General features: G+C 32.3%; 1 protein-coding gene across 3 annotated transcripts in view; it reads right to left on the bottom strand.

Annotated features, from left to right (window-relative positions):
- The window catches only part of LOC129234551 (zinc finger CCCH domain-containing protein 13-like), a 73,732-nt gene that overhangs the window by 31,681 nt on the left and 16,023 nt on the right, over positions 1-26,028 (bottom strand). For 2 of the 3 annotated variants that reach the window (XM_054868566.1, XM_054868567.1), the window contains exons 5-10: positions 14,530-14,701; positions 13,943-14,082; positions 8,906-9,372; positions 7,894-7,987; positions 5,751-6,518; positions 737-927 (exon numbers count right to left, since the gene is read on the bottom strand). In XM_054868566.1, coding sequence (XP_054724541.1) covers positions 737-927; positions 5,751-6,518; positions 7,894-7,987; positions 8,906-9,372; positions 13,943-14,082; positions 14,530-14,701 — 1,832 coding nt within the window. The remainder of the gene's footprint in view (positions 1-736; positions 928-5,750; positions 6,519-7,893; positions 7,988-8,905; positions 9,373-13,942; positions 14,083-14,529; positions 14,702-26,028) is intronic. The other variant, XM_054868568.1, reaches the window with a different exon arrangement.

Genomic DNA, 26,028 nt, shown 5'->3' with positions numbered 1-26,028 from the left:
GCTTACACACTCGTTTTAGAATTATTAAAACCTTAGATTTTATCTGGAACCATTTTCTAGTAAAGAGCAGCTTTATCGACATGATAGATTTGCTCAGCTACTGAGACTAAATCAGTAATTTTCCTAACTGAACTTATTAAAAATCTGCTGTAACATTAACCATCAACCTATTGTTTTTTTTTTCCCTCAGAAATTTAAATTTGTCTATGCTGTGCCTTTTTTGCCACCTCCAAAACTTGATTTGAAGTTCATTTGGTTTGTTTTTTAGTGACACTATTGCTTTTCAGAAAACTTCTCGCAGTAAATATTTGTTTTTACTTTCTTATTGAATGAATTAGTAGATATTCCAGATAATTAAGCTTTCCGATTGCTCAAAGGAAAGATGCAAGCTTTTGTGGCATTACATAATTGTTATTACTTATTTAGACAATAAGCAATTCTTGATGTTCGTGCCAATAAAAGTAGCATATTGCAATGGAAAGGTAAAGTGCAGTATCTGCTGAAATGAATTTTTGAGATGATTGAAGAAACGTTTCAATACTAAGTATAGACACTAAGAATAGAGAAATGTTGGAATTTGACGTTTCTTCCTTGCTTTTGTGCTTAATTTTCAGCGTAAACCAAATAAGCAAGCTTGCATAGTAATGCAAAAGTACAAAAAATAACAAAAATGCAAAAAAAGAAAACTTTGCAGATATTGTACTTTACCTTCCTACGCCAGATTATAACTTCATACCTTCTAGGCGAAAGTCTTGCTCTATCTGAATTGTCTACAGCTCTAGGAGGAATGTCTTTGTCTTTTCTCTTTTTGCGATCTGAATCACGTTCACGTGAAGGATCGTTTCGTGATCCAGAAGACTGAGAATGAATTTCCTGACGTCCTCGCTGCTCAGGGCTTCGACGGCCACTTAGAGAGCTTGGTTTTCTCTACAAATGAAGGCAAAATAAAGAATAGTTGAAAAAAAAAAACTCTTTAAACAACATATACCTATAAGAGAAATTACATTCTTTGTAGTTTGTTTTAATGGCTTTGTGTACTTACAGAGTAAAAGAACTAAAACAAAATAAAAATAAATGAAGCTTCTCTGTATATCAGGACGTGAATGCTACAAGCAGGTAATTACAATTGAGTGTTGTTGCTTTTTTTTTCTTCTTTTTTTACTGAACTGCTTTGATAAAAACTCAACAAATGAATGTTTTTTCATGACTTTTGGTGAATGTGTAGATCAGATTCTTGTTAATAAATCACCATTTCTGATTTTTTTTTTTTTTTTTTTTTTTGGAATAAAAAGATTTATGTCTCCTTTCTAATAAAAAATTTCAATAAAACTGAAATATTCTTTTTTTTTTCCAAATTTAGTTATTTAATTGTAGTTTTAAGTCAACGATATTAATTATGATAACAAGAAAGGTGTCAAACAACAATGAGCAGTCTTTTTAACATTATTAAATAAAATTTTAATGAATAGCCATAGTGACATTAAAACGAACATTCACCTTAAAATGCTGTTTGGAATACTCTATTTTTTTACAACATAAAAGAGTTGAAGATTTGGCAGATAAAAATACAGAAATTTTAAACTTGAAGACCACATTTGAAAAACAAAGTTTGGCCACATCTACACATAAAATTACAAATAGCACAAAGATTATTGATTTCATGACTTTTTAAAAAAGTGAAAACAGAATAAAACAAAAGAAATATACTGGGTATCTGCTATATTTGGAATTTTCAATTCCGAGACTTCCTTTCACTTGATACTTTTGATGCCTCATGAAATACATTGTTTTCAGAAAAAAAATAAAAAACACTTTTCCCACATGAATTGTCTTAATCTAATGCTTTGTGAAAATAAAATTGCAATCATTTGAGCGATGCTTCGCAAATATGCTACTGAAAATTCAAACAAAAGCAAAATGTAACAAGCTGAGCTACTACTAAACATGGGCGCCCACATGCAAAATTCTAAGAGGGGGGGAGGGGCCTCAGAAAATTTCCCAATGGTTTAGCAGAACATTTTCCTCGTGGAAACTGATTTCAGTACAGATTAGAGATATCAAAATTTGGCATTTTAAATAACTTATTCATTGATGGATAGAAAAGATTTTTTTTAAAACATTTTTGCAAAGAAAAAAAGCACTAAAAGCAAAAAAGTTCTCATCTCAAAGGGGGGGGGGGCTTGAGCCCCCCTTGCTCCACTATATGGGCGCCCTTGCTACTAAAACTAAGGCAACATATGATTTCATATTCTATTGCCATCATAAACATAAACATCTCACTTTTAGACCAATTTTATTTTTAAAAATCTTAATTTAATACTGGTGAAAAGTAGTATAAGTTTACACTAACTCAGAAGAAAATGGGTTAAAAATTTTTGAGTGAGCGGGCAAAATGACAAAGGTGTAAGTCTTGAATTGCACAATGTAAAATAATGCCAAATAGAAAATTGTTAATATCTACATGGTAGAATTACGTAATAATGCAAAATGAATAAATTTTACAGAAGAAAAAAATTAACACAAGAACAACTGGTACTATTTGTTCCAAAAGGAAAAAGAAATTGAAGAACCAAAATGTGTGTGTGTGGGTGCAGGGATCCTACTGAATCATGGTCCTAAAAATAGTTGTTTTAGTAACTTCTTAAATGAAAAATAGTCTGCAAAATAATTGTCAAACAAGGAAAATAGTATATAAAATAGTCTCCTATATTTTTTTTAATATCATTAATATTAAACCATGCCATATATACTTTGACAAATAGACGTATTTCAGCTGCATGATATATGAGCAGGATCTCCTGGACAAGAGGAGCTCTCTCCATCTACACACAAATGGTGTTCCCGACATGGTTTCATACCAATCTTATTTCAAGAATAAGAATGAAATTTAGGCATATAGCAGAGACATTTATTAAATAATTAAAACATTACAGCCAGGAATTACTTTTTTGAAATGTCTCAAAACATAATAGTTTGAAAAACAACAACAACAACACATTTTTGTTCCTTCAAGTACTAATTAGCCACTTTTCTCTCGTAAATAAAGCAAGCAAATTTTCATCCCTACTACTCTGCATACCCATAAACAGGGTTCATACTCTATTTGGATGAAAAAATTCCATGACTTTTCCAAGACTTTTTCATGACTTCAATAAAAATTTTCATGACCTTGTTACAGCATTATTTAATATCTAATAGGAATAGCACTATTAAATATCTAACTTGTCAATTTTTAGAAATGCGCATTAACAAAAACTTCTACATGACTGCCACTTCATTGAAGCACTTACTCGTAATGGGAAAAAATATCAGTGTACACTTAAAAACTAAACTATTCTTATTTGTCTTCATCATAAGTTTAAGTAAAGTAAAACTGCAGTAAATGGAATATAATGATGCTTAAATGTCTAATACATTTTTTAATAAACAGGCAGAAGGATAACCAGTGGGACAAAGGTAAATGAGCCATCACTAAGTTTCAATAAATTTGCTTCAAAAGTTGCTTTTTAGTGTCAACAATGCATTTAATCATCCACACAACTTGACAGTATTTTGGTTCTTTAAAGTAAAGCCACATAGTTTAGTTTTTTATGTTTCTAATCCAGGTAATTATATTAAAAAAACCATTCAGTAGTAAATACATTTTCCGATTCAAAATTACTTGTTTTGTGTACTTTACCATTTTCAAATGCGTATAAATTATAACAAGTTCAGAAATTTCAAAATATAATGTGATTCCCGACATTGAACGTAGCAGTGGGCTGCTTGGTTAGTTTTGCCGACCGTATGTTGTGCACTACTGTTTTAGAGTATTAGAATTCCCCCTTTTCTGTATTTTATCACCTGACCAAAGATCTTTATTTTCTAAAACCCTTATCAAATTAAGATAAAATCTGATAAAATTTATAATAAAGTTCTTACGAGTGATGGAAACCAACTCGAATGCAATTGAATTGCGTTTTTAGAGTGGTCGTGGCCAAAACAAGAACTTGCAAGTTTGCTACTACAGAATATAAAACATAAGAAGTGCTGAAAATAATAGTTAATTCAAAATGAGTGATGCCCAAGCAGTAAAATCACATCACTAAAAAAGGTGAGTGGTTGCAACAGAAGTGTATGCAATGAGATTTCAAAATTCAGATTTGATTTTTGGATCGTTCAATTTTCGACTTTTAATAACTTTTATGTGCTATACTATTAAATCACTTAAGATTTCTAACGCTCTTTTAGTTACTGTTACTTTCTCTTTGTCCAGGACATTTTTCCATGACTTGAAATAAATTTCCATGACTTTGAATGAAAATTTCAATTTTCCATGACTTTTCCAGGTCTGAAATTTATTTATTTTTTCTCCATGACTTTCCAGGATTTTCATGACTCGTACGAACCCTGCATAAAACAAAGCAAAATTTTAGCCAATTTTCACTACATGATATGAGGGATAACCCAATAGTCTGTTATAGGGTTCATGATTTTTTTTTAATCAAAACAGTTGGATTTTTCAAATTTAAATCTGATTTTTTTCTAAATTTAAATTAAATTTTTTTTTAAATTTAAATTAAATTTTTTTTTAAATTGTAGATATTAAATACTTTAAATTTAGAGTTTTTGAGGAAAAAAGAGCATTTAATATAGATTTTAAGTCAGTACCTATTACATTTATTGCAAGTTTTGAGTTATGTCACTTATGCCAGGGTGTGATATGTCAACTGCACTTAAACACTTTTCTGTTTCAAAGCAGAGCTAACACACGCTAGTTATTTTTCTCTTTAGGTACAACAGACTTTTAAATTAAAAAAATCTCTAAACACTGTTATTAAATTCCCAACTTACGCATATAAAGCACCCAAAGCTCTTATTTCTAGCTTAATTTACACATTAAAGTTTATTTACATTTATAGTAAAATGAAAATAATGACATCAGGCTTTTAAATCACAAAAAAAAAAAAAAAAAAAAAAAAAAAAAGCTTAACTCTATTAAATCTAGTATCACTTTTGCAGATAAAACAATTGTTAGCTTTTATTTACATTTACACACTTAAGTTTTATTTACAGTTACAGAAAAATAAAAATAATAATAATGATAAAGCTGAATACTCTATGTTTGTCAAACAACATTGTCTAAATATTGTAGCAATAAATAAAATGTCAGGGTTTCCAGAAGTTAATGATCCAGAATAGCCTAAAATATTTAAAATTGTTATTTTGAAATTATTATTGTTCTTCTTACTGGCAAAAAATTGGGTGTCTGATGGTGCCAGGAAATTTTTTTTTTTTAAAGGGCTGTTTAATTTTTGCAACAAATAAGGCCAGACTAGCCCATGTGGCAGCTTTTCGCACAATTTAGCAGATAGAGCAAGTTCAAAATTAGAAAGGTTCGGCGGATGATACTTGAAGCTGATTATTATTTTTTTTTTACATTTTATGATTATTTTTTTTTTACATTCCTCGTATTTTTTACATTTTAGTCGCTTTTAGACCAAAGTAGTAGCAGTTTTTTTTTTCTTTCAAAATAGTTGTTTTTGGCTGAAATAGTCCTCATAGTCTGCAAATCTTCAAAATAGTTGCAATAGCCACTATTTAGTCTGCAGTGGCAGCTCTTGGGGGGTTGAGGGGGGGGGCAGAAAATGTATCTAATTCAATGGTGAAAAAAATTTTATCAGTTGAAAAGAAAAACAGTTTGTTTTGTGAAAAGGATTGCTCATTGAAATCTCATGTAATTGCAGGAAGAAAAAAATGAAAATACTTACATGATCAAGCCAGGAACCGCCCTCATAATCGACATTTCGATCTTTCTGGTTGTGATCACGAATTCTATCCTCTCTCCCCTTCTTCAAGTCAGGCGATACTACTCTTTTAACTTTTGTCTCAAGGCCTCGTTTCTCATATCCATGAGATTCAGTTGCTCGATACTGCGTCTCCCTGCGTGAGTCCTGTCTCGGTGAAATCTCTCTCACGTCTCGTTTTTTGCCGACTTCACTCGTTAATTTACGACGATCATTTCTACCAGGAGAAAGGGACAGTCGACGTCGATCACTCCCCCTATCTTCCTTTTCATGGGGAGGTATAGGAGATCCATATATCTTTCTGGATACATTAGAAATTACATCCTGGTCATATCGGTCCTTATGCGGTGATAGAGATACTTTATGAGTATCCTTTCGAGGAGAGAGCTTGGATCGTTTCCCAGTTCTGTCTCGACTGTCCGTTCTCTTGGACAAGGACAGAGCGTCATCTTCCTTTCTTGAATATGCCTTTGGACGATCATTGTAGCGATGCCGATCACCCGATTTGTCCTCTGGTAAATATCGTGCTGAATTCCCTACAAGTTTTATTGGCTGAATATTTGGAGCAGTGTTCCGGGGAAGTAACATAGGAGGTGATTCTCGACCTCGATGACGTGATTTCCCACCGGGTTCATCTCTCTTTGACTTTTTTGATGCAATAGGAGGCATCAATGCAGTTCTATTTGGACTGCTCAAAGGTGGAGGCGTAGGAATTCTTTCAGTCTTGTATCTCTGCAAACAGAAAATAATTAATTAACTAATTACAAAGAGTATGGTTAGCGATTTTTAAAGACTTTGAAATTCAAACAAATCTGATGAGAGACAATAGAAGACTTTCCAAAAAAGGCATGTAAAGTCAAAGTGACCAATTTAGACACAAGAATAAACAAGAAAGTATAAGTCGAAACATGCTTTATAAAACAAAATTTGGTTACATTTTTCTTTCTCTCTCTCTTTTTTTTGTGGGGAGAGGGGGGGGGGCAGAAAGGTGTAAAACAACTGTAATAAGTTTTACAGCATGCTGATACAAAGAAATAATTCAGTAGGTGAAAATGGATTACTAAAAGATGCAAAAATTTGATTTTTTCAAATATCTATGCGCAAAACTATTACATATTAGAATTTTCAAGTTTCTAAAATAATGACCCGAAAGAAATTTTTACTGAAACTAACATTTTTTTTAATGACTAATTTAAAGTGACAGTATGGCTGTATGCTAAAATAATTAAAAAACATTAAATGTTATATTAGTTGGAAACTAATTCAAAATCTTTGAATTACAAAAAGTCACCAAAGGTGTACAAAACATATTTATCTCCTGGATACCTGTTAAACATACCCTATAAGTAGTCTTTGTTTATTCAAATGATATTTGATTATTTAAATTAGAAAGTAGGTTTTCTCGACAGAGAATATATGAGGCAGTGAGAAGCAAAGGGATGTAAGTGGATATTTTCAAGTTTTGAGTAAATCACTTTTAAATCTGTGGTCCTAGGTAGACTTTCATTGAAATTTTTTTTCTAAATAATGCTGTATAGCAACACTTACCAGGGCTACTAGTACTGTCTCTTGCCCCAAGACAGAGGAGAGGTTCACCTATTGTACTGGTTATCCCCAAATTTTAAATTTTGGCACTGATACTCCTTAGCTTTTCACTTCCTCATATCGACGCCTCAGAGCAACTGTAACACATCTAATCACAGAAACAACAGTATCCTACTGTTGTTCTGAGGTGACGATATAAGCAATGCTCATTTGCACGTGTTTTAAGTAAAATAATGAATCCTTGAAAGTTTTTTTTTTTATAAATTTTATTAACGTTTTTTTAAGTTCAATTTAACTTGACAATCAACTTTAATTTCAATCATTTGAAAGAATAAAAACTCATCTTATTTTAAAATACTCAACTTTTCATGCTTTGCATATTGAAAGAAATTTTTAAATATTATAACCATAAGTTCATACAATTGTTGAAACCTTGAGTAAATATTAGTTATGAGGAGAGCAAGTAGAATTACTTCCTCAACTTATTTCACATAATATTTAAATGACAACAGAAAATGACGTTTACTTGAAGCAAAGTGTATGAGTCAGTTATAAACCTTACATCATTTTTAGATGCATCCTTCTTCTTCTTATGTCTCTTGCCTCTACCACGTTGCAACTCAGCTGATCGGCTATCTGCTGATGAACTTTGACCCCTGTCAAATAAAAGCACAGAAAACACCAGTTTTAACCCCTTATAACAATAGTGCAAACATTTTGATGAATATTATTCCTTTTCAAGACTGTCATTTACTTATTTACTGGAAAATCAAACAGTTCTGATATAAAACAAATTCAAAACATTAAAAATGAGTTAACATAAAATTACTAAAGCAATAGTTAACAGATAAATCAGGGATAAAAATTACACATAATGTTTCAGAATATCAACAACCTCCATTCAAATGTGAGAAAGTAGATAAAGGTTAAAAAATAAAATAATAATAACAACAAAAATGTTACTAGTGCATAGGGCTGGCATATTTTTGACCAAAGGGGGGTCGGTTAAAAACCATCCTGATGGCAATAGTCCTGAAATGGTAATAATAGTGTGCCTTTTTGAAGAGATTTAATTAAATATATACTAATTTTGCTTCACCTAATAATGTCTAACTTCATTATTATTTTTTTTTTTAACCTAAGAATAAATATTCAGTCCATTATTGAATCAGGAATCTAAATGCTGAGTTCGTATTCTTTTAGTGAAATACTTTTTTAACTAATAATGTGAATGAAGAACTAAGGGGATTGTAGATAACAATAAAATAATTCATTAGCTTTGGTTGAAAGATTTTATCTAATAAACAACATTCCTAACCAGGTGTGCAGCAAGGGTAGGGGGTTAAACCCACAGAGCAGTGGTTGGAAAAACTACTTTCTTTTGTAACGAACTACAGCAACAACTAATTTATTTTGGTTATCAAAACATGTTTAGAGCCCTGGTCAGACCCTTGAATTTTCGCCAAATATGTAAAAATTGACATTTATTTCCTATTTTTTAAATTTCTTACACATATTTTTTTTTTAACCAACTGTCATGAAAATGGTAGCAATGAGAGAAAAAAACATCTCACCATATTCTTTGCTTTCTAGATGGGTTAATGGGACTGGGAGTTCGTGGACCTCTAGCTCTCACATTGCCACTCTTTGCCTCTGCACCCCTTCTTTTGGGGGACATGGGAGAAGCAATTCTTTTATCTCGTCCCTTCTTCCTACCTTCATGATTTGGCGATGGTGTTCTAATTTTCTGAGCTTTTGCTGCTCGGCTACTCTTTATTTTATCATAATCATCCTTTTGTTTAAAATCTGAAGATTTCTCGGAAGACTTCACTGACTTTTTGCTTTTCCTTTTAGTAGGATGACGAGAGCCACTAGAAGAAGAAGATGATGAAGATGAGCTGCTGTCATCACTATCTTCTCCACTGCTGCTACTAGTGGACCCAGTGGAGCTTGATATACTCCCACTATCGCTACTACTGCTTGTACTACTGCTTTCGCTGAAGGATACCTGTGTTACATTTTTCAAATTAAGTGCTTTTTTCTAAAATGTATGAAAAGAAAGTGAAAAAGATTATTGTAAAATGTAGACACAAACTTTTTTTAACAGAATATGTTATACAGTATTTATATTAAATATCATTTGATATATAGAGAACATAAAACAGAAAAAAAAATTAACTTTTTAAGATAGAACATTCGAAGATGCCCCCCCCCCCGCCAAGTGATGGGCTTGAAGGTTAAGTTTCTCTATGCAAATAATTGTTAGCACTAATTAGTATTTCAAAAGATGAAAATTATCTCATTTGTAAATCTTCCCATATTATAAAGCCTAGTCGAAAAATATCAGTTCAGGAATGTCATTCACCGAATTTTAGCTTCAAATTTGTGTCATACTGAATATCAACTAGTTATTATCATATAACTAGATAGATTCTACATTTATTGATAAAGCTGAAGTGCATTAAGTTTAAATAGAAAAAGTATTATGCCACCTATAAAGGATAATCAAGCATCTCATGTTAGATTAAATAACAAGCTTGCGTTTCGATTTCTAATTATTAAAAATGAATGCTTTTCTTCCCACAAATTCAGAACAAGAATTATCACTTCTTCACATGAAGTAATAATTTAATAAACATTTTGCGTCATTAATCTTACATAAGTACCAATCAAAAATTTATTTTGTTCATAATATATATTATGTTAATTATTTTATCTCTTTTTTCAGAGCTGTTTTATTAAATTTGTCTTTAATAAAGACACAATGAATTTATGTAATTTAAAAATTTATGAAGAAATAGTGGGTATTCGGATTTGTAGATAGCTTTTGCTATACCGTTTTCATTTCATCTTCTCTCAATTTTTCATTCAATTTTTTTTTTGGCTGTTTTAGAGTTAATTTAATATAGAGATATTAAGATTAACAGCAGTTTTTGGGCGCTGTATCAAGAAATAGTGTTGTTACTTTACTCCATGCTTTATAGTGCAAATCAAGCTTATTTTAGATTTACAAAACATTTTTTCTATTTTAAAGTTTTCTGATTTAAAAATTTGTTTGAGGTGAGATTTTTGAAGATAAAATAAATTTACCTGTTACCTATCCTTATTATAATAATAAAAAAAACTAATTAGTTTCATTGTGCTATAAATGTTTTGCGCATTAAGACAGAGTAGCTTACGTTTATCTCCAGGCTGCTCTAAATCAGAGGTGCTCACTGGGGGGGGGGGGGGTGGCATGCTGTGGCATTGAAATATTTAGGCGAGGGGGTCTTCTTAGTATTTGTATAGTGCCTAGAAAGAGTAGTGTGCCGACCGGCGCTTTTTCCCCCCGAGATTCTTGAAGACAAATTTTATGAAAAACGCTAGAGGGCAGTGCGGTCGAGGTGCACGTTCAATTTCGCGGTGTTTACATTAGTAGACGCGCGATTTTGTTACAATTTAGTTCCGCGTTTCTCTTTTTTACCCTTGTTTTGTGAATATTTCATGAAGCAGCGTTTAAGACTTTTAATGGAGGCATCAAAGTTGAACATTAGAAGAAATAAAGCTTCATCTTGTTTCGTACCAGGGTGCAAAAGTGAATACAAAACATGCAAGGAAAAAGTTACGCTTTTTAAAACTACAGCAGATGAAGAAAAACTAAAGTGGAACTCGTTAATTCCTAGGTTAGATCAAGTTTTTGATAAATATTGCTCAATTTGTGCTCTGTCTTTCGAAAAACATTTTATTGAAACGCATTTTAAGCATATTATAAATGGTGAGGAAATTTTGATTCCTCGGGGAAAACCTTTTTTGAAAAATGAGGCAATTCCGACAATTTTCCCACATCTGCCAACATATTTTACTAAAAAATTACCAAAGAAAAGGTCCATCAGGAATTATGCAGTTAAGAAAAATGTTCCCTGTTTGAAAAAAATAAAACTTGATCTTTCCGCAGATGAAACTGAAATAACCACGTATAAATCTATTATAAATGAAATTGTACATATTAATTTGCCTAACCAATATTGGGTTTGTATAAAATTTAAAAAATCTCCAAATATTGTAGTTTTTGTATATAATGAAAATTATGTGGAAAATAATATTGACGATAAAAAGATCATTGTTGAAGTAGACACAAAGACAAGGATGTTTTCAAAACAAAATTTTGCACAATTGACTCTGAAAATTTGATACTTATATTTTAAGGCAAATGTATTATCCATCGAGATGGCTTAGGGCGCAGTTTGTTGTTATTTTTAATGCCACTTGGGAGACTCAAGCCCCATTCATGTAGCCAGCATGAGTTTAAAGCAGAAAGGAGCGACTCCTGAGTCAATGAGGCCCCTAAATGAGAAAGAGCCCGACTTGGGCTCTCTAGTAGCACCACCTCTACAGTTTATAGTTCTGGAGAATAGGTTGGAAATCTCCAGCAACGCTACGCCTGGTAACTGTTAGCGACCGACCATAAGACTTTCGGACAAACGGAATCAACGAGCACGTAAGTTATATTAAACGTAATTAATTACGTAAGGATGATTTTGACAATTTTTGATCCCCCTCACCCCATGTAAAGGTGCGTAAGATCCCCCCCCCACCCCCATTCTTACGTAAGATTCTATTTCATTTTTCAAAATGATAAAATAACAAATCTTGGAATCGTTACATCACTGAAATCATTATTAAATTCACATTATTAAATTAAACCTTTTGAGTAAAGAAATAGTTACTGAAAAGTTAGAATCTAAACTGAATTTTTTTTCGACATTTTTTTTTTGATGTAATTTTAATTAAAAATAAAACATGCCATACACAATGCTACTCTTTTATTATATTTTACACTATTCATTCTTTGTAAAACAAATAAAAAAACACGTTTCCTACCTTCCAGACGCAAATGGAACATAATCTGTGCCAAATCACGCGACCACGCAATTTCTAATGTGAAATATTGACTTGGAAAATATTACGTAAGAATGAGTTTGACCCCCCCCCAGTCCCAAGTAAGGGTACGTAGAGGCTTTTCCAACCCCCTCCCCCTCCGGGACCCTTATGTATTTAATGAATGGTCCCTTATAGTCTACTATTTTCATTGAAGATAAATTAGCATTAGGTAATTTTATATGCTTCAAAAAATAAATGAACACCCATGTAACAAATAGCACTTATTACAGAATTTGTCTTTTGCGCAGAAATAAGTTCATGCCCGAAAACGGGGCTTTTAAACTGTGAAATCAGCATGCAATCGCTGATTTAAAACGAGTCTTAGTGAGGAGCATGACGTACTCCTCGAGCACAGCGCCATCTGGATTTTCCTCAGATCTGACCTCACTTTTTCCCCGTCGATCGGCACACTACTCTTTCTAGGCACTATAGTATTTGGGAGGGGAATGCACCCTTGACCCCTGTCTGAATATTGCAAGTTTGTATGCTCAAACTTAAAAACAATTTCGGCCAGTTACATAGTGAAAAAAAAAAAAGGTTTTAAATCAGTGACTTGAATTAAATTAAACTTCAAAAACCTGCAATTGAAAAGTTTCAACTGCCTAAAACCCAAATCTATGATTGTTTAAGTTCAACTTTGATATTAGTTTGCTAACTTTATCTATAAAATTAACTTTATATTTACGCTATTGTTTTTCATTGTTTTTGGCTACAATAAGGAAGCAAAATCAGCAGGTTTCATAACATAGAAAGTAACTTAAGTAGTCCTTAAAAAAGGAGGATAAAATGTATTCATCCAGCTCCTTTTCCGGAAGACATAACAGCTTCAATATATAAATCCTCTTAAGTCAAGATAGTTCAAAGACAAATTTTTATTGACGACTAATGTCATTTCTTGCATGCTCGCTCTCTTTCTTTTCTAAAAACCATAAAACATAAATTAAGAATCCTATATTCGTAACTAGAGCCTGGGTTCTATGCCAGTGCATATGCAATTTGACACTTTTGCTTCTTTTGATGTTGATGCATACAAATGCATAAATGCACTTTTAAAAAAGGTCATTTATTTTAAAAATTTATAAAAACTTTAAAAATAAATTCTCTGTAAAATGTTTTTCACTTGCTTTTGGACTTAATTTACATAAAATATAAATATACAACAATTATTGTATTTTTCATAAAGAACAAAAATTTCAAACAACTGATGAAAAACCATTTTGTGCAAGTGAATATTGCTAGATCTAGTAGTCAATAAGAAAAGAAAAAGGATTTTTAAAGGGGGAAGGGGGGGGGGGTTGTGAATGACTTTGTCTTGCCCACTTTTACTGGGTCTGAGTAACTCAAATTTTTGAATCTCAAAACTAAAATTTCATATTTGCAAGATACTCAAATGTTCACAACGTCTAAAAGCAGTAAAAGTATAATAAGAAAAAGGTCAATCATATTTCAATTCAGATCTGACTATTTTTCTTCATATAAATGAAAATATTATAAATGCATATTTTAGGTATTTCAGTGCATGCATAGTTGCATGCACATTTCACTATTTTTTTAGAAAAAAAATTTTTTTTTTTTTTTTTTGAACAAACAGATCCATAAAAAGCTATACTTTCAAGTATTAAATATTCTTTTTCACTCAAAGTTAAAAAAAAAAACAGTTGTTTACAAATAAAATACAAAAACATAATTACTGTTTTAGTTACTGTCACGCTTTCATTCAGCAATTTTTCCCGCTGAAGTTCTAATTCTAATTCTCTTTGCAGTTGTTGCCGCTTTCTTTCTAAAGTTAATTCTTCCTTATAATCAAGTTGAGCTGCATCCATTGGCCAATCTGAAACATCAAACAAATTGTTATAATAGGAGCAAAAGGTACGTTCATAATACACATTAATGAGAAAAAAACATTTTTGCTTTAACTAACTTCAGTAAATTACTGCCCATTAGCCAGGACTAAAGCAGAATTACGTGAAATACACCCCCAGCTCAGTCATTTCCAACTGAGGACTGCAGTTTCGTGCTTATTAGCACTCATCAGCCAGGCATAGGAAAGTGACTGAGCTGGAAATTAAATCTAAGTACAGATCTTCTTTATCAGACGAACATTTAAAATTCCTCTTAATGATCGGAACTTCGAAGTTTGTCCCTGAATGGACTGAAATATTAACTGAACTCATGGGTAAGCTGCATGCGCTTGTGAGAGCCTCATTTTCTCACAATTTACATAAGAAATTTCAGTCGCAAAAACAAGCCAAAAATTAAGGTAACTTATAAAACGAACCATCTGAGTCATCTTCCCAATTGCCATCAGATTTCTTCTTTGCTTCAGGCACTTCTGGTATAGGGTTAGGAGCAGAAGGTGACCGTGGACGAGTGACAACAACAGTTGACTTTATTTTACTTTCATGCTCTCCTTTTCTGCTACGACTGTTGCTGCGTTTGCTCCCTTTTCTCTGCACAATATTAAATTAATGGTACTTTAATATCTAAAACATTATTTCATAACGAATAAAATGCATAATACTGGGAGGGTAAAAAACAGTATCAGCACTTTTTTTTTTTTGCATTTTTGTCATTTATTGTACTTTAGCAAAATTGTACAAGCTTGCTTGCTTAGTTTCCACTGAAAATAAAGCATGGAAAACACATCAAATTTCAACATCTCACCATTGTTAGTATGGAATGCAAAATGCGTTTCTTCAAATATCTTAAAAACTCATTTCTGCAGATACAGTCGAACTCACTAATAACGAGCGCAATATTTGCTTGTTACAAACAAGTGCTCGTTAAAAAGGGGCCATAAAAAAAATTATAGTTAATATTTTTTTTCCTGTACAGTATCAAATAAGTTGGTTTTTTCTTTTGAACTGTCTTATTGTCTCTTTTTTGTTGTTTTCGAGGAACTGTCGTCCGAGAAACATCGTCATTTTGTCCGTGGCAGTAAAATAATTTGAAGCTTTTTTGCACTTCAGAAGCCACATTAAGTATGTCAAGACCTGTTGTTTCCAGGATTTATGTCTTATTTATAACTTTAAAGTAAATTTTTTAAAAAATGTTTATGGAATTTTTCCAAAAATAGGATATTCTTTTCTGAGGAGGAAAACAGCAGAAATTTTATGAAATGCAAAAATTCGCTCCCTTTTAGTGGGGTTTACTCATTAAAAGCGAGTTACGTTCCTATTAACATTGTACCAATCAAATGCATTTAATTTTCTCGCTAAATCCGAGTTCTCATTAAATCAGGGCTCGTTATAAGCGAGTTCGACTGTACTGCCCTTTACATTCCCACAGCAGAATATATAATTCGGTAATCCTTAACAATTAACCTTTAAAGTTCTGATGGGGTCACTGTTCAGTTTGTTTTTCGACCTAAACAGACTTCCATAAGAACTTTTGACTTTAGAAATATTTTAATTACAAAACGTTAACAAATTTCAACAATTTGAAAACCTAAAAGTGAATAAACACCACATCCAACGCTTTGAAACATATAAATAATAGTTACCAAAAGCAACTACTGAATGCAGAAGAGTTACACTTTCCTTTATTCACATTTTCCTACACCTGTTCATTATTCAAACTCATGGATAATTTTCATGATGTAACAAGAAATTTCATCTAAAATGTGCCATCACGCTCATTTTAGACGAAATTTCTGGCATGTGCTATGCTTTCAGCCTGAACCTGATTCAAAACCTTTATTTTCCTCTACTGTATAAAATATATTCACAATACTTATATAAGAGTATATAAACATTTTTGAAAATTAGATTAATAAATCTTATAATAGATAAAGAAGCATTAAGTACTCTTATTTAAAAGAAGTATTTAAGTATTCTAATATTGAATTGATAAGTATCAAGAGTATAATAATATTTCAGTGTATAACTAACAGTTTACTAATGGCATCAAATAGCCAATTATAAAATTACACAAAGGTATTATATTACCTTGTTTCCATTATTAAATATTTATAGGTTTTCCAAACAAAGCTATTATCTACAAGAGATGTTTTTAACATCTTCCAAGAACAAACAAATAAATAAATACAACTGTTATTAGCTTAGTTGAACCACACCTTAAACACAGTGGTGGTTTAAACCAGAATGTCAGTGCTGCACAGCCTTTTTTTTCTTTAAAAAAAAAAAAAAAAAAAAAAAACACACATGCAAATGCTGCAATGTTTTTTTTTTTTTTTTCTAAAAAATATGATAGAAAATATTGGAATTTAAATCACAAAATTTAGAAGCTTCAGAGGAATTTATAGCGAATGTACCTAAATGCACATGAAACATTTTACTTCTGGACTAGTTACCATTTCCCAAATAATCTCGTAAATAATATTTTCTCTAGTATTGCCTTTAACCAACACTTCACTTCAATGTAACCGTCTTACTTGTCACAAGTAGGATTTTTTCTAGAGTAAACCAAATGTTTGGACTCCAGTTTATGATGTTTTTGTGACTTTAGTTTTCGGTTGACCTGGAATGTCTATGGAATTGCTCTTATGGATAACACATTTATTTATTTAGTTTTTATACTTATTGGATCGATTTTGTTTTATTTTTATCGACTGGCATGGAAATGGCCCCGATGGACGCGGATTTTACTTTTACACTCGAACACATAGGTAAGACTTGATTTTTGCTGGCGGTACGGTGGAGGGACATTATTGATAGCCTTGGCTTCTAATGTCCGAGACGAAACCCCAGTGTTTAGTTTTAGGTCTTAGTTCCAAAAATCTGCATTCATTTTTCACATGTGGTGCTTTTGCCAAATGTAATCCTGAATGTTAACTTTTTCGGAATTGGACATCCTACTGTTGAAGAGTATTGGCTTCATCTCTGTCATTTATCTGTGTTGTAACCTTGTCTGTTTACTATTCTATTGATGTTTATATATATATATATATATATATATATATATATATATATATATATATATATATATATATATATATATATATATATACTAGCAAAAATACCCGGCGTTGCCCGGGTTAGCAATAATTATGAGAAGCAATCGTTACTTGCATTTGTTTTCTGTTTTAAGTGAAAGAACTTAAAACACACCTTTTTGACATGATTTAAAATCTAGTTTCTTCCTTACCCATAAAACTAAAGTAGCATTAAGTAAAAAGAGCAAAACAGTATTCATTTAGAAACGAAAACACAAAATTTAAGCGTATACAAATTTGATGAATTTCCGAAATATGAAATTAAACTTCACATGTTTAAAAAGATTTATCAGTTAATTTTTTTTCTACATGGAGGCTTACCTTCTCTGTATGTCAATTGAAAAACGAAATGTTTAAAAAAAATGTAGCCGCGCGCCCGTGATCCCCTTAAACTTGCTTCAGTAATTTTGGAAATTTTCAATTATTGTGGGTTCTTAGTGCGATTTAAAATGTTACCGAATTCGCGGGAATCGTTTTGGATAATGCTCCCCCTCCTTACTTTGTAAAACGGCATGTTACTAATTTTTGTTAAACAGATATTGTCGCCATATGCTAAGATACTTTTGGTCACCATAAAATGGCGATAAACAATTTCATCCGAAATGTTTCCAAAATAAGTAGTAAAATTTGGCGATGGTTTGAATTTGTGCACAAAGTCACATTTAGTTTTTGTGCGCTGTTTATGGATTTGCCTAATTTAGTTGCTAGATTATTTTACCGCAAAAAAAGTTTTTAAAGATTCTTTGATTGACGATATTTTGTTTACATGGTGAAAGCTGACAAACATTATTACGTAGTCTTTGACTTCAAAAACCGCGACAGTTGAAAAAACTGCCAAATGCATCCGCTACTAAAATCTTTCTGCATAAATTTTGGCGATTGTTCTGCTGTTAGATTGGATAATTATTAAAAAATCCAATCAGCACAAATAATAATAATAAAAACCCATTAATTACACTAAAGTTCCGTTTAAATGGAAAATAATCAACCATATCTAGTTATTATTAGCCAATCTTGGGGGGGGGGGGGGACGTTACTTTCAGTTTTGACTTGAGAAAAGCCTCAAACAGACAGACGAAACGCAAAAACATTCAACAATTCTAACTATGAACTGGGAGTTGAGATGATACACTAAATAATGAATTGGGTTGAAGAAAGCCTTCGAACATGGAACAAAAAAAGCTCATTACTCGTTTTTCATACAACTTAAAACTTTCTAACAGATGCCATCTTCAGCAGAAAAATAAGCGCTTTCGATGGACACATAATTTTAATATGTGCACTTATTTTTTCACCGTCATATTGGGGCATTTATGCGAAAATTTGGACAAATTAGAATAAAAAAGGAACTATCAATCGGATTTTTTTCGAACTGATCTACAAACCTCCTCAGTACCAAAAAGAACAAACGGTGAAAGTTTCAGCTAAATCTGCGGGGTAGTTTCTGAGATCTTAGGGAACAAATTTACCAAGATCCATTTAGATATATATAGACTAAGCTATTATACTTTTTAAACACATAAAACGTTCAAAACGTGGATACTTATGAAGTGGAAAAAACGTTCAGATTTGAGTTAGAATGAGGGTTTCAGTTTTAAAATATCGTCAACAGTCCCTCTAAAAATATCTATCTGAATAAGGAACGTAGTCATCCCCCCTTCCTCCCTTCGGAATAAGAAAAATTTTCAAAATAACAATCAGCATTCTGTTTTTGATTTTGGTTTATCCCCAGTTTTGCCGACACTTCAAACTTCCTCCCGCCTTTAATATTTTAATATATCAAAAGGTATGATTAAATCAGAAAACGGGGGGAGAGGGCCGAAATGTCGGCTAAACTGGGAAGACACCCTTTTTTAACCCCAGCAGAATTGGCACAATAGCTTCAAAAAAATTCCTTTTAATGAATACTCGAAACGTCATCTTAGAATATCGACGTCAGTACCTCAAAATCAACATCAGCATCAACCATTCTGAAATAACGATAACGGCTCATCTAAAAATCTCCATTACATTAAAATTAATAGTAAAAATCTTCATTAATACAGCTAAAATCCATGTCTTCGGCGGCTAACAAAAAATTGTAAAACGGTCTGTTACTAATTTTCGTCAAAAAGATATTGTCGCCAAATCCTGAGATACTTTTAGTCACCATAACATGGAGCTAAACATTTTCATTCAAAATGTTTCCAAAATGAGTAGTAAAATTTGGCGATTGTTTGAAAATGTGCAAAAAGAAAAATTTATGGAAGTGTTTGTGCTCTTTAATGGATTTGCCTAATTTAGTTGATGGTGGATTATTTTACATCTTGAAAAAAGTTTTAAAGATTCTTTTAATGGCGATATTTTGTTTACATGGTGAAAGCTGAGAAACATTGGCTTCAAGAACAGCGACAGTTGAAAAAATTGCACAAATGTATTCGCATAAGCTACTGAAATCTTTGCAAAGAGTTTGGCGAGATTTCTACTGGTAGATTGGATCATGAGTCTGATCAGCACAAATAATAAAAAATATAACAATAATTTCATTAAAGTTCCATTTAAATGGAAAATAATCAGCCAAATCCATTTATTATCAGCCAATCTTGTGAAAAAACGCTACTTTAAGATTTGACTTGAGAATAGCCTCGAACAGTCACACGAAACGCAAAAATATTGAACAGTACAACAATTCTAGCTATCAACTGAGAGTTGAGATGATACACTAAATAATAAATTGGGTTGAGGAGAGCCTTCGAAGAAGGAACAAAAAAGCTCATATCTCGTTTTTCATACAACTTAGAACTTTCTAACAGATGCCATCTTCAGCAGAAAAATAAGCACTTTCGATGGACACATAATTTTAATATGTGCACGTATTTTTTCACCGTCATATTGGGGCATTTATGGGAAAATTTGGAAAAATTAGAATAAAAAAAGAACTATCAATCGGATTTTTTTCGAACTGATCTACAAACCTCCCCAGTACCAAAAAGAACAAACGGTGAAAGTTTCAGCCAAATCTGCCGGGTAGTTTCTGAGATCTTAGGGAACAAATTTACCAAACTCCTCTTTTATATATATAGATGATAGCAATATAAGGACTTGTAATTTTCGTTTGTAAAAGGTTCAATGTTTGTATTTCATGTCATGCTGATATTCTGGACTTTCAGTACCCCAATTGCTTGTTTTGTGAGATGTCGGGGACTAGTGCTGCTTTTTTAGGCATTTTCGCCAGCAACACTCACGAAACATCTCATGGTTTTTCCCTACCCATGGGGAGTACCTCCTGATCAGGCCCCAGGGTATTTTGGGATTTTTTCCTTCTTTTAAAAGAATTTTTCTTTCTTGTTCAATCCTTATATTGCTATCAAATGTGTTGTCTACCAGTATCATAGAGCAGCCTGTGGTGCCTATTGAACTGAGTAGTGAAGTTCATTTTGGTTGACTTGTCCAGATTATAAATACAATATATGATAGTATTTCTTTATTTATTTATATATATATATATATATATATATATATATATATATATATATATATATATATATATACATATACATATATATATATATATATATATACATACATATATACATATATATATACATATATATATATATATATATATATATATATATATATATATATATATATATATATATATCAGGGTGTCCCAAAAAAATGAAAGTCGTTTTTTTTAAACACATACCCTCTTTTTTTTTTTCCTTTTATATTAAAACTGTTGTAAAAAAAGTTTCATGCAATTTGAAGAACAGTAACCCATGCCGACTTGCACCTAAAGACCTAAACATGTAAATAGCATGTGTATTCACAAGCAAGCGATCGCTAGCGACGCGATACTTTGCGAAGCTCAAAGCAGCTGTAAATAGTGCACAGAAAACAAATGAAAACAGAAAAACATATGTTGGGAGGGGGGGGGGGGAACTTATCCGTGGCGATTTTCAAACCGTCAAATGTGTCAGTACGAGATACATTCCGGTCATCGAGCGCAGTATAGTCTTTCCATAGGGAACGAAACATGGCAGTGGAATTGCAAAGTTCGAAAAAAGAGATATTTTTAATAGGAGTCGCGTAAAACACCAAATTACGGGCTTGAAACTTTCCTCTAACAGACAAAGTCTGTCCGTTTTGTTTTATGACCTTCGAGAAGTAAATTTAACCATCAGTGAAAGTGCAAATCTCGCTATTCGGGAATGCATCATCTTTTGGGAAAAGGCACGCATTCCCACCCCGTTGCCAAATGGTGTGAATAAACTTAGAAATCTGTATCAAATTTGGAGAGACTTACAAAAAAAATGCAAAGAAACTGCAAGAAGAGTTCAGGCAGCGCCAACAAGAATTTGAGAGTAATTTAAACAATTTATTCAATATTGCACATGCTGATGCACTTCGGTTAATCAAAATAGAGGAAGGTGGGATTTTCTTGCAGCTCCAAATAGAGCCCAGCCGACGTGCTCACTTTAGGTGGAGCGAATAAAAAACTGGCCGACAAAGAGGAAAGGGTTCGACTTTGAGCTGTCAAAGAAGAAAACAGGTTCATTAAATACGATTCCGCTTCAACATCCTCGGAATTGTATGAACCTGAACAAGAAGATTCCTTTTTGAGCTCTAGTGAAAATATTAACTTAGAAGATTTCCCTGAAACATATAAATCAGTACCTGGCACAAGTTTATCAGAACCTGGAACAAGTGTACTAAAACCTAGAGCAAGTATATCATAATCTGGAACAAGTATATCAGAAGATGGAACAAGTATTCCAGAACCTGGAACAAGTATTATTAGAACATGGAACAAGTAAATATGTAATGAGGAGCGATTTTATTACTCCAAAGTCAGTTGCTTCATTGGAAAGGTGTCCAAGTATACAAGATTATGTGTTTATTCTTGAAGCTACTATTGAAGTACTTAGATGTAACATTGATGAATTTCCCGTACGAAAATCTTCAATTCAAAGAATTCGAACCGAAAAGCGGAAGGAGCACTAGGAAAGAATAAAAATTGGTTTTCAGTACGCGGTACCATATGTAGTGAATTTACCTTAGGATATGAAACTGTTGCCTGCTTTGGGTGCTCAAAAATCAAAAGAAGATCGCTTATCTATAGTTATTTCATATGGATGTGACGAACAACTCGTTGCTGAGTCTAAACTGGATAATTCTACTAGAAAAGAACAAACACAGGCTGTTTGAAAGGTAGTTTTAGATTGGAATCTCGAAGAAAAAGTTAAAATTCTCTGTTGTGATACTACAGCTTTCAAAACAGGTCCTTTAAGTGTTCTTGCGCTATTCTTGAGCAAAAAATTGATAAAGAAATTCTTTCCTTTGCTTGCCGCCATCATATATATGAACGGATCTATCCCACTAAAATACAGTGCTATGGAGGAGCTGCGGAGTTGTTCCGAACTGTACCCTAACTTGAATAATTTACTTGACTTTTACCATGCTGAACTTACTAATATTACGGTCAGGGATGACTATCAAGAGTTGAAAGGAGAGGAATTATACAGTTAGTAATCTTTCCACAGTAGTCATCATACAGGATTTCAGGTCCAACTTTGACCTCAAGTCGGCACGGGTTCTCGTTATTTTATTGCAATAAGACTTTTTTCTCATGTTTCTGAGGCGAAATGGAAAAAATTTGGAGGGTATGCGTATTCGATTTAACAATTTTTTTTTCGCCATTATATCTTGGGACACCCTAATATATATATATATATATATATATATATATATATATATATATATATATATATATATATATATATATATATATATATATATATATATATGAGTGCATGTATATATATATATACATTGAAAACATATTAAAGAGGAAAAAAATTAGAATACCATAAACCACAAGCCCAAAGATGCGTAAAGCAACTAAATAAATAAGGCAGGTAAATATAAACATCAATAAAACAACAAACAGACAAGGTTACATCATAGATAAATGACAGAGATGAAGCCAGTACTTTTCAGCACTTCTTCATTCTATGGTCGAAAGACCAAAAAATTCATGTAAAAACTAAATGTAGGATGTCCTGCTCCGAAAAAGCTAACATTTAGGATTACATTGGGCTAAACGCACCACATGTGAAAAATGAATGCAGATTTTTGGAACTAAGACCTAACACTAAATACTGGGGTTTCGTCTCAGACATTAGAAGCCAAGGCTATCAATAATGCTCCTCCACTGTACCGCTAGCGAAAAATCAAAAGTCTTACCTATGTGTCCGGGTGCAAGTTCCAATCCATGATCATCGGCTCAATTTTCGTACCAGTCGATAAAAATAAAGTGAGGAATCCATATGATTAGACTTCAGTTGATGATATTTTATGAAACGTGTTTTTCGGTCGACCTGGAATGTCTTTGGACCTGTTTTATTGGATGATCCTTTTATTTATTTTTTATTCATTTGATTGGTTTTTTTTTTCAATTTTATTTTTTGACTGGCACAAAAATTGAACTGATGATCATGGATTGGAACTTGTACCCGGACACATAGGTAAGACTTTTGATTTTTTGCTGGCGGTACAGTGGAGGGACATTATTGATAGCCTTGGCTTCTAATGTCCAAGACGAAACCCCAGTACTTAGTTTTAGGTCTTAGTTCCAAAAATCTGCATTCCTTTTTCACAAGTGATGCGTTGAGCTCAATGTAATCCTGAATGTTAGCTTTTTTGGAACAGGACATCCTACATTTAGTTTTAGTATCAATTTTTTGGTCTTTCGACCATAGGATGAAATTTCCACTGCTGAAGAGTACTGGCTTCATCTCAGTCATTTATCTATGTTGTAACCTTGTTGTTTTATTGATGATTATATGTATATATACAGTCGAGTCCCGACTTACGCAAGGGATGCGTTCCAAGACTCCTTGCGTAAGTCGAAATTTCGCGTTGTATGTAAATTTTTTAGAAGCATACCAAATTCTTTTAGACACTTCTAAACATCCCTCAAACTGCTTTAAAACATTCCTCAATCATAAACTACAGTTTCTTACATGAAGAACCGAACTTTTACTGTATTTAAAAAGAAATAAAAACTGTTTTATTCAATATGAAATACTTTAAGATGCACAAAGTGGATGATCAACGGGAGGGAAAAACATAAAATAAAACAACACGGTATGTACAGTATGTAACAATAATAAAATGTTGCACTATAATAGTACTGTATGGTAGATACAGTAATAATATTTATGAGTTAAAAAATGAAGATAATGATGATTTATACTCTATAATCAGATTGTTATTCTTATCTAATACATTTTTAAATACGGTTGTTTAGCCTTTTCTATTATAATGTTTCAATTTATGGCAACAGCCCTTCTTTCTGATCTCTTTAATCCACAATACAAGAGCAGCTTCCATTTTCATTATATTCATTTTGACTTTACGCTCTGCAAGCTTCAATATTGAAACTAAGGTCTGAACTTTTACGAACAGTTTTTTGTTTTGATTTTCATTTGTACGTATGGAAGATTCACTTATACTTATTGTCGGGCTACCTTCGACGTTTAATACCTGTTCAAGCTTATCGAGAATCTTAGCTTTTTTTTAGTCAGAGACTTCATTTTTCTTCCCATCTTCACAAACTTTAGATGAATGTGCCACTAAGGTGCCATTAAATTTCATCAACTTTCATATTTGAATGAAAAAAATAAATAAATGAAAGATGCTGAGTAGTTATTGATGCACTAACAATGCAATGCATAGATTAATTTAGTGTGGAAACTTTCGCTGTCAGTGTTGTTTAGTGCGATGTAAAAACACTCACAAAATCAATATTTAGTAGCCAATAACGAAGCTAATATTTCCTTCCAAAAAAATCCGTGTTGTGGACAAAAAATTCACGTTAGCTCTAAAATTCGTTACTAGTGAAAATTTCACGTAAGAGCCATTTCGCATAAGTCGAATTGCGTTGTAGCGGGAGTCGACTGTACATATAATTTATATGTATATACTAGCATTCCCGTACCCGGCATTGCTCGGGTAATGGAATTAGCAGGGGTTAACGGTGCTTGGTGCACCTAGTTTCGAAAATGCCCTATAATAATTACTTATTACCAATAATTTCTTCTAACTTTGGGAGGATCCCGGGGCCCCTGGACTCCTTATCAGGGTTTCCGCTACGGTCGCATTTTTCGCATAATGCGAAAACACTATCTGAATTGCAAAAATAAAGCAATGCATTTTCGCTTTTTTGCTCAAATAAAAAAATAAATTCGTTTTTTAAATAAAGAAGAAATGTATGATAATAGAGAGGAAGCATACATAGCGATAATCAACTTAATCTTTTTTAAATCTTAGCTAAGATGTTAAAACTACAATTAAATTCAATAACTATTAGTCTTATCCAGCATTATGTCCCCTGAATGACTGCTTTAATAGGAGGAGGGGACTGCAACATTCTAAACACCAATCGTGTTTTCTTTTTTTTTTATTTTATGTTTTAAAAAAATAGCTGTTGTACTTATTTCTTCAAAGATGTCACAGATGAAATATGAATTTTATTTTGAACTGGAGATGAAACACACTGAGGCATATATAAATATATGAGAATGTGTAACATTTTAGCATTTTGCTAACATTTTCCCCTCAATTTTAGCTTTTATGCTAAAGAACTTTTGAACCCAGCTTAAACACTGCTCCTTATATATATGCCCTTGTCCTTAACTAATCTTTAACTGTTATTAACGATCCTTTTAAAGTAATGATTATCTTTGCAAACACAGGTCATCCACATTTTATTGTTATATCTATGTTTAAGCAAGAACTTCTTAGTATACAACATTTTTTTTTTTTTCTGGTACTAAA

This window comes from Uloborus diversus, chromosome 1 (assembly GCF_026930045.1).
Source record: "Uloborus diversus isolate 005 chromosome 1, Udiv.v.3.1, whole genome shotgun sequence".
Classification (NCBI taxonomy): Eukaryota; Metazoa; Arthropoda; class Arachnida; order Araneae; family Uloboridae; genus Uloborus; species Uloborus diversus.
This window is presented reverse-complemented; position numbering and strand designations above follow the sequence as displayed.